A 10036-nucleotide genomic window follows, 5' to 3' on the forward strand; every position below is an offset into this window, starting at 1 on the left:
GCGTGTCAATTTTTGGCAGAAAAAATAAAGATATAATGTCCCTGACTCTTCTCTCCCAGGCTACTGTTTTATTTAAAGGTTGTGATGTTCAGATCAGCACTATACAAGAGCTTAAAGGATTCATTGAGAGAGTTTGAAAGGGAGACATCAGCTTGATCTGTACTTCAGCTTTCTTCTTCAAAGATTTCCCTTTATAATTATCTAAACTGACAAAATGATGAATAAATTGTAGAAGAAGTGTAAAGAAATGTTAAAGCTGCTGCCAGTGGCTCATTGTGGTTACCATGGTGACCACAAACCTGTGTCTGTCGCTCCCTGACAGCACTCACTCAGGCAGACAGAAACAAGGAGTAAAAAGTCAGCGTCAAACAAAAAGTCACTGAGCAGAACTTATAAATCCTACTGAACAAACTTCCTGAACCATCAGGGACAGAAGCGTCTGGCCATCACAAGTCAGATTTTAAGTGTCTGCAGTGTTTCAGGTAGGAGATGTGAGGTAAAAAGACTTTTCACTTCCAGTTTTTAGGAGCTCGGATACAATGGAAGTCAATGAGAGTTTGGATTTGCACACTTTGGGTGAATGTGAGTGAAAACCATCAGTTTGTTAGCAGGAAGAGACACAGTCTGTGCAACAGAAGATAAAAATGCCTATGATTTGTTGCATATAAAGTGTAAAGACTGGAAATAAAGAAGTTTCCAAAAGTTTTGGAAAGTTTAGACAGCTCAAAGGTTAGTGTGATATCATCACACTGAGTTGAACAGTTCATGGTAAAATCGTCAAAAATCAAAAAACTTAAACTGTGATGATGTTAAAAATATAAATAAGATCAATATATCAGTTCAGACACGCAAAGTCCAACTTTCTGTGAGTCTGAATGATGTTTCTGCTGTGAAGTCTGAGCTGTAGAGCTATCCTAAATGATTCAACAGAAGACAACTGGACTTCTTGACCTCTTATCTAAAAGTCTTCTTCATCAGAACTTAAATAAATAAGGCTTTTTTGGTTGTTTTTTTTTGTTGCACATTTTATCTGCACTGTTTGATGCACTGCCACCAAAAGTCAGAGCTCTCACGTTTGGATGTATTTTTTTTTTTTTATCAAAACTGGAGCAACATGTAAATAGTGATGAAACCAAAAAAAGCAGATTGGTAAGAGGGAGGTTTCACAGCTTATGCGCTGACATTCTTAATAATATAAGTTTGGTTGTGTTTCAGTGACAGCGGTACAGGGACAAACACAGGCAGAGACTGTGTATCAGCCTCTGAATGTGGCCCTACGCGCCGTGGAGGACCAGGAGACCACCCTGCCCTGTCGCCACGAGCTGAAGGAAGGAGAGGTGGTGGTGCAGGTCACCTGGTTCAAGGTGACCTCTGACGGCTCCAGAGATCAGATCATCACCGCACACTTCACAGATGGACAGACAAGTATGCTGAGTAGCTTTGGGATCTTGTTTGTGTTGTTTTACCTCAGACTCTACGTTATGAACTAAGATAGGCTCATTCAGACATTTTGTTCATGTTAAACTCTGACTTTAAGTGCCAAAGATGAGTCTGAGGGCCGTCTTTACTTGAGAAATTTTAGGACAAATGCTTACAATTATATATACGTTTTAAATAAAAATGAAGCATGAAAAACACAGACAGTGTTGCTGTTTCAGGTCACTCCTTCTCTTTGTCTTTCCCCCTCTCCTTCTGCAGCGTTCGGGTCGTGGGCCCATCGTGTAAAATTTGAAAGTGATAAACCCACTGTAGACTCGTCCCTGGTCATCTTCAGCACACAGGTCTCTGACGAGGGAGGGTACCTCTGCCGCGTCAACATCTTCCCAACTGGAACCTTCGACAATGAGATCTCCCTCGTTGTGTGGAGTGAGTCCAGCCCTCACGGTTCAGACGCAACAAGAGTGACACTGTATGCCGCGCGCTCACTGATTACATCTAATCAGTCTGGGGAACTGGCAACCACCACACAGTTACGCAGTTATTCCCCATGTCCTGGTTGCTCAACACAAGCACGTAGCTAATTTTACACCAAGTGAAAACGCTTTCTCATCACCTAAACTGCCGTTTTGCTCAGACAATAAGCGGCTGTAAGTTTTCCTCTGAAGAGGCACAAGAAAACATTTTATTGTTCTTGCTGAAACAAAATTCAAACTGAAACAAAATTGACTTTATCTTCTTTTTTAAACCAATTTTGACTTTGTCCAGTCGGTCCACTTCTTCAGTTATCGCACGCATCCATTTTCTGAACTTTACTGAAAAAGTGAAAGTAACGCACATATAATTTTCACGAAATGAAGGGAGCTAGACTTAAATGATCTAAGGTAAAAAAAAATGAATGAATTAAAAATAATGATAAAATAATGATAGAAACTAAATAAGTATCGATAGAGCATAAACAGAACTGACCTGTGGACCAGACAAACAGATCTGGATGAGTGTGATACGTTGGATTTCCTCTCTGAGCTCTACATTTATATCCTGCTGTGTGTGTCGGTCCATGGACGATTTCGGAGTTTGGTTCAGGTCCACTGATGCTGTCAGGCAGCAGCTCGTAGTGATACGAGTTGTGTGATAGATCAGGAACAGCTTTATACCAGTAGAACCTCCATATTTAAAGTAATAGAGTAGTAATATACTGTCCCTCCAGGATTTCGCAGGCATTTTTTGTGATTGTTGCGGGCTAAAACGCCTGATTTCACGAGCATTTTCCTAAAAGTTGCAATTTTTTTTCTAAAATCAATAAAAAACCATAACTTTTAATATATAAACCAAAAATACTTACTAGTTTTGTAAGATAATTACCAACAAACATTGACATTCTCCAAAGGTGCTTTATTTGAGAACTTTGATAGCTTCTAAACTGACATTCATGACCATTTCTGGATTGTCCCTCGTCTGCAGCTCTCCTCACATGTTTTGCAGACACAAAGTGTTTGTCGATGCGTTTATGTTCCATGATTACACGGCAGGACGTGCAAAACAGCTTCCCCCCACTCTCGTGCAGCTGGGTAGGAAACTGGTTTGCGACCGCAGTGAAGTTAGTTTTAAGTTGGATATTCGCGCTCCGCGGGGAGTTAGCGGCGTCTAGCTCACGGCTGACCCGAAACAGGAGCGCTAATGTCAGCCAGCCGTTCTCTGCCTTCTCTCACGCGCGGTGGTTCACTTAGAGATGGCTGGCTGACATTAGCGCTCCTGTTTCGGGTCAGCCGTGAGCTAGACGCCACTAACTCTGCGGAGCGCGAATATCAAACATCCAACTTAAAACTAACTTCACTGCAGTGTTTTGCTGAAATCTTTGTGGGCAAATGTGAAGCATTAGCGCACATTTTCGCATCGGTCGCTGCTCCTGCACGCTCCCGGCAGTCTGATGTTAACAGGATGTGACGTCACGTTGCATGTCTTCTTTGTGAGTTATTTGGGGTTATTGGGTTAAAGTTGCGTTGTTTTGAGCAAAGTTGCAAAAAGTTGCGATTTCACGGGGTTTGCTTGATTTTGCGTTAATAGTTGCGATCGCAACATCGCAAAATCCTGGAGGGTCTGAATATACCAATGGTTTAGATGTAGGGTTGTATGGAGTACTTCAAAGCAGTCAGTATCTTACCTGCATGAGACAGGACTCAGATCTCAGTTTGGAGAATCAGTTTTAAATCAAATCGATGCGTCAAGCTAAAAAAGCTACTCAGAGCAGCTTCTGAAAACTTAAACACACCTTTATAGTTTTTGTCTGAAATATGTACAGTAATTTTACATTATTTCCATGTTTGTTGTCAGCACTTTGAGGATTGTAATTCATCAGTACTTTTATTATATAATGAAACTCTCCTCCCTGCAGCCAATCCCATTTTCTCTGTGGATTCGTTGGTGGTGGTGGAGGGGGAGCCCTACAAGCAGGTAGCGTCGTGTCGCGCCGTGGGCCGCCCACCACCCAAGCTCTCCTGGGACACGGAGCTGAAGGGTCAGGTTGTCAATCGCTCCTCTGAAAACGGCGCCGTCTCCACACAGTTCTCCCTGCACCCTTTGAGGGGTTTCAATGGCAAGAAGCTGGACTGCCTGATGTGGCACCCCCTTTTACCAGCCCCACGCAGGATTCAGAACCAGCTGGTGGTGCACTGTGAGTATTCATCAAAGTTACCCAGACGAACACAGAACTCAGACCGTTTGAGGTCGTCCTGCTTTTTTTTCTTTCAAAACAACAACATTGATATTAAAAATACAAGCAAATTTCTGAAATTATTTTATAGGGTGCCAATACAGCTCTAAACCAAACTTAAAAAAAAACAAAAACAAATTTCTTTAAAAAAAAAAAATATATGTAAAATAAACTGGAACTTACTTTATAAAATCTAAGCTGTCAAAATGACGATGTAGAAATTGTATAGCAAGTGTAAAGACAAACAAGATCTAAAGAAATGTTAAAAGCTGCTGCCAGTGGCTCACTGTGGTCACCATGGTAACCACAAACCTGTGTCTGTCACTCCCTGACAGCACTCACACAAGCAGACAGAAACAAGGAGTAAAAAAGTCAGTAAAATGCAGGCAGACTTAAGCAGTTTAAACAAAAACAAAACGTACAAGGATCTAGCACAGAGAGCCATGCAGAGGAAACCTGATTGCAGATAATGCTGACAATGTCCAGCTGAGGAACAACAGGGAAACTTAATATAAAGAGACAACTAATGAACCTAAATAACAATCACCTGGTGAAAAGACAACAGGTGAGAGTGGGCAGGGCAGGAGAGAACTAAAAATAAAAAACAGGGAAAGAACTGAATCAAAGAAACCACACAAAGGCCCGGTCCCAATCCTCGCACTTCCAGCCTCGTTCCACCCTCGTGTCCTTCAAATGTGCGTTCATGCTGAAGGGTTTGAGTGCGTAGTGTGTCCCAATTCTCCGGAGTGCTGTTTAGCCCCGCCCACTTTGTGTGCTACATCTGTCCTCTGGCTAAGCCCGCATCCAGGCGGACTTCGGCCAAGTATTTACCTACAATTCATTGCTGCATGTGATGTTTTGAATTATTTTATTTTTATCTTGCTTTTATCAGAGCAAACTGCGTCTGTCACGAAAAAAGCAGCTTCCAAATGTAAAGTATTGAAATAATTATTGTTTTACTCTGCTGTACATGTGTGAATACTATCAAACTTTGCTCTGTATTCAACAAGTCAGAACAAAACACATTTGAACAGCCAATGTTGGATGTCGCAGTTATGACACAGAGGTGCAAGAGACAATGACATAACTTGTACTGTCCCAATTCTTCAATGTCTGCATGCTTGTAACCTGCGCACACGAACCCTTCTGTGCACTTCGTACACGCTTCATAGAGGGGCGTAGGGTGGAGTGCGAGTATTGGGACCGGGCTGAAGACAGGGATAAAAAACCCAAAACCACACAGGAAATCATCACAAGAAGAGACAAAAACTGTAAACACGAATGCAGAACCTGATACCCAAGTTTTCCTCTCTAAACTTTATAAAAACTGCAAAGATTGCGGGAATAAAAAGTGTATTTGCAAAAGGTTTAGAGTGCTTAGACAGCGTGTGACATCATCACACTCTGAGTTGACAATTCACGGTAAAATCTTTTAAAAAACCATATTAACCTAAACCACAATTGTGTGAAAACAGTGAAAGGTCTTAAAATGCCAGTTCAGACATGTGAAGTCCAACTTCCTGCGACCTGTTTAAACTTTAATTGATGTTTCTGTTGCATAGTATGACTGAGCTAAAGAGCTCCAAAGAAGGCTGGGTTTTCTTACTTGTTTTGACAAAATCCTATTGTTGTTCAAGGGGAACCCTTTTGCAGTTTCTTTACATATTTCATCGACACCATTTGATATACTGCTGGCAAAGGTCACAGCACACTAGTGCTGACTGAGCTGCGTGTTTTGATTATTTTTTTCTTTTATTTTGTGCAAAACTGCAGGAATCAAAAATCTTGAAGGTAACAGAAGAATATTGGCCGTATACTAACAAGGATGCTTTAAATACATAAGAGTTGAAGCACCCTTATAATAATAAGATAGTATTTACATAATTTTTAAGTTATAGGAAAGGAGGCATTGAGTTGGATGAAGGTAAAAATGTTTAAAAAGCATCAGACTTTTGCATCACTCTCACAAAGAGGAATTTGATCTGTCTGATCTCAGAAGGCAGAGAGTTACACACAACGAGGCTTGAGTGGAAAGGGATGGAGCCGTCTTTTTTTATTGGTGTAATCTGGTAATCTTGAATGATCTAGGTGAGCAATTAGGACCTGGGAATAGTTAGCAGAGCTGCGTCTATGGATCTTAATGATTAATAAAGTCGACGTATTTAGGAGCAATTCTGTGTAAGGGGTTGAAGGTAAGCAGGGAGACAAACTTTGCTTGTTATAAGCTCTAAGCTCTACCTCACTGTTTCCTCAGTTGCCTGAACTGAATAGTTTGTGAATTATTGTTCTTCCTTCCAGTCCCTCCACACGCCGAAGTGTCCGGGTACAAAGAAGACTGGACTGTTGGTATGGAGAACGCAGCCCTGATGTGCGTAATTAAAGGAAACCCTAAACCAGCTGTTACTTGGACCAGGTACAGTAAGCCTCGCCGGCCTCTGTCTGCCGATTACATGACTAAGTGTCTGATGTGTCTGGTCACTGTCGCTTTCCTTCATTCTTACCAGAGTAATGATGCCAGTTATTTGTCGAATGATTTTATGGACTTAAATACGATGTTTGGTGAAGTGGCAATTAGGTTGTCGTCAGGGCTCAAAGACAGCCCGATTGCTGTTATTACTACCCTGGGAGTTAGCATGTAAAACACCCAGTAAAGTGCTGAAAAGTCTTTAACCGGTTCCAGTTCTAAACACCCCAAAACTTTGGCATTTTAGATAGATGTACAGTCAGAGTAAAAAGTAGGTTCAGCTTCTGTCAGTCCGTAAATTTTATTTTTTTATTTTTATGGGACAAATAAAAAACATTTGGTCTTAACTTCTTATTAAAGGCCTAGCATTCCTTGAGGGAATGCATATCACCCGCCACCGGCTGTGGCTCAGTGGAGGACTGCTCTGTGGCAGTCGTCCTCCACTGAGAGAGCTGGAGGGTTGATTCCTGGCAGGAGTAACATATCGAAATGTCCGTGGGCAAAGACACTGAACCCCTCACTGTATGAATAGAGTTTAAATCACTGATTAGACTCTACAGAATGATTTATTCAGGTTAGCTCTGTAGAGAGAGATGGGTAAATGAGGACTCAGATTGTGTTGTAAAGCACTCTGAGTGGCCTGGCTGGCTAGAAAGGCGCTTTATAAGTACAGTCCACTTACCTTTCATGCCAGAGCTTTAGACTAAGATCATCTTATGTTGAGAAGCAACAGAGTTGTAGCTGTTTCTGTCAAACCGTATAAAAACTTTATGCTTCATCTCATGCAACATTGCAAGATCTTGTGAAATGTTTTAGCTGTCGGAGTATGTGTTAAGGATGACTTGCAGCTACTACCACGTCAAACTTTAGCTCAGCATATATGAGATACAGTCATTTCTGTGTTTCTAAAGGTCAGTTAGCTGTGGTGGCCATCTTGAGTTGGGTTGACTGTAAAAAATAATCAGTTTTAGATGTGCGTCCACTGATTACTTTAACGCTACACAAAAACAAACACGCACACTCGGGCAAAAACCTTACGGCCCTGTCACCTTTGGCCTTTGTGCGCAACAACCACCACATGACGAACTACACCAAGTTATTTTTTATTTAAACAAAGCAAAGACAGAATGCAGGAAAGTCTACCTGGTGATTCAGCAGCTTGTAGAACCACCTTCAGCAGCAAAAACTCTCAGTAGTTGTCTCATGTGGGACTTTGTCAGTCTCTCACATCACTCTGAGGGAGTTTTGTCCCACTCTTCTTTACAAGATTGCTTCAGTTCATTGAGGTGTGATGGTGTTCTGTTATGCAACACTTTCTGTAAGCTGTTACACCATTTCAGTGGGTTTGATCAGCGGATACTGATTATCTTATACCTTTGGCCATTTTGGGTGCCCATGTCCTGTGGCTACAATACGAGCCCATATCTTCAACCCTCCACCGCGGTGGTTGATAGTTGGTGTGAGGTTTTTGCATTGCCGTCTTTGATATTGTCCAAACAAGCTGTGTGCGTGATGATTATCCATGTTTCGGCGTCCTCTGTCCGAAGAACGCTGTTTCGAAAATTGTTGCAGTTTGTTCAACCTTGCAAACCTAAACTGTGCTGCCATGTTCTTTTTATAGGAAAGTTTTCCCCTGGTTTCTCATTTTTTTCATATATTGTCATGAATTTTATCATTTACGTAACCTGTTAAATGAAGCCTGTAACGCTGCAAACATAGAACACAGTAATGGCTATGATTCAATCCATTTTACAAAATAAGAGCTCAACTTTTAGTGTGGTAGTAGCTGAGAGTCATTCACAGCACATGCTCTGAGTGCTGCACATTCTGCAACATTTTTGCTTAAAACCTTGGCGTTAAATGTTGGCATAAACCCTGTTTGCCTGTTAGCAAAATATCTCGTGAACCACTGGATGGATTTTAATGAAACTCTCAGAAAGTAATTATTTGATGTACGTCTACAGCTGATTAACTTTTGGAGTCACCCTAATACAAGATGGCTGCCACAGGTAACTTACATTAGCCAAAACAAAAATGTCAGGAACTTCTCGACACTGAGCTAAACATTGATGTGGTGGTAGCTGAGAGTTATCCTCAATGCAGATCTCACCTGAGATCATTCCACGAGGTTTTACCTAAATGGATGCAACTTCTCATCATGAGATAATCTTTATCTAAAACGTCTATTATCTTGTTTCTTCACAAGCAAATCAAATCAAATTTGTTTATACAAGCATATTCAAAAACAACTGCCATTGGCTGATGTGCTGTACACAAAACAATAACAGCAAGAAGATAATACTGAACACAAGAGACCAGAAACAAAGAGAACTAAATGTAATAAATTAAGATATAAAATATAAAACATATAAAATAAGGTGCACAGGAGTCTGCCCATTCAGGGCCTTATAGGTGATCAGTAAAAGCTGAAGCTGCTCAATGTCTGTTCAGCATACAGTGAGCAACACGATATCATATTCAATCCATCAAAAAGTCTCATTTTGATTTGTCGCACTAAAGAGGACAAAAATAGGGTATTTCCAAATTTTAAGCTGTCTGGGATTTTATTGAATGTCTCAAATGAAGTAAAATATCTTGGTCATGTGCTGACAGACCGTCTGTCTGATGATGAGGACATTTACCGTCAGGTTCGAATGATATATGCTCAGGCAAATATCCTTGTTCGCAAGTTTGGATTCAGTTCTGATGAAGTGAAACTGAACTTGTTCAGATCATATTGTACATCTCTGTGTACGGCATGTTTGTGGTGCAATTTTAAAAAAGCCAGTCTTCATATATTGAAGGTGGCTTATAATGATACATTAAGACTTTTGTTAAAAAAAGTCCAGATGGACCAGTTGAACTGTTTGTATCTGCTCGTCTCAGCACTTTGATGGCTGTTCGAAGAAAGTTTATGTATAAATTTATTTGTCGTTTAAATGAATTATTCTACTGTTGACTAATGTTAAATATAGTGCAGTGAAATACTCATCTGTGCTTTGGAGATATTGGTATGATTGCCTCCTGAATGGTTAGGTTCCTTTTCTATTGTACTTTTTATTCTTTTTATTGTATTTGTTTTCTTTTTTATGTAAATTGGACTGTGAGTCTGTAATAAAATCTATCTATCTGTAGTGTTTTCAACGTAGCTGTTGGTGACACCGAGTTAAACCACAAATGAAGACCCTAGGGTTTTGTTCCAGCTTGTTTAATTGTCTTCATGAACATGTGGTGAAAACTGAAATGACAAAAATACGCTCTATCTCAACATGTAGAGACATACAGGTGCTGGTCATAAAATTAGAATATCATGAAAAAGTAGATTGATTTCAGTAATTCCATTTAAAAAGTGAAACTTGTATATTATATTCATACATTACATACAAACTCATATTTCAAATGTTTATTTCGTTTAATTTTGA

General features: G+C 40.4%; 1 protein-coding gene across 2 annotated transcripts in view; it reads left to right on the plus strand.

Moving 5' to 3' along the window:
• The window catches only part of nectin4a (nectin cell adhesion molecule 4a), a 28133-nt gene that overhangs the window by 8719 nt on the left and 9378 nt on the right, over nucleotides 1–10036 (plus strand). For both annotated transcript variants that reach the window (XM_017422100.3, XM_017422101.3), the window contains exons 2-5: nucleotides 1216–1425; nucleotides 1699–1866; nucleotides 3833–4111; nucleotides 6449–6563. In XM_017422100.3, coding sequence (XP_017277589.1) covers nucleotides 1216–1425; nucleotides 1699–1866; nucleotides 3833–4111; nucleotides 6449–6563 — 772 coding nt within the window. The remainder of the gene's footprint in view (nucleotides 1–1215; nucleotides 1426–1698; nucleotides 1867–3832; nucleotides 4112–6448; nucleotides 6564–10036) is intronic.

Source organism: Kryptolebias marmoratus, linkage group LG7 (genome assembly GCF_001649575.2).
Source record: "Kryptolebias marmoratus isolate JLee-2015 linkage group LG7, ASM164957v2, whole genome shotgun sequence".
In the NCBI taxonomy this organism is placed as follows: Eukaryota; Metazoa; Chordata; class Actinopteri; order Cyprinodontiformes; family Rivulidae; genus Kryptolebias; species Kryptolebias marmoratus.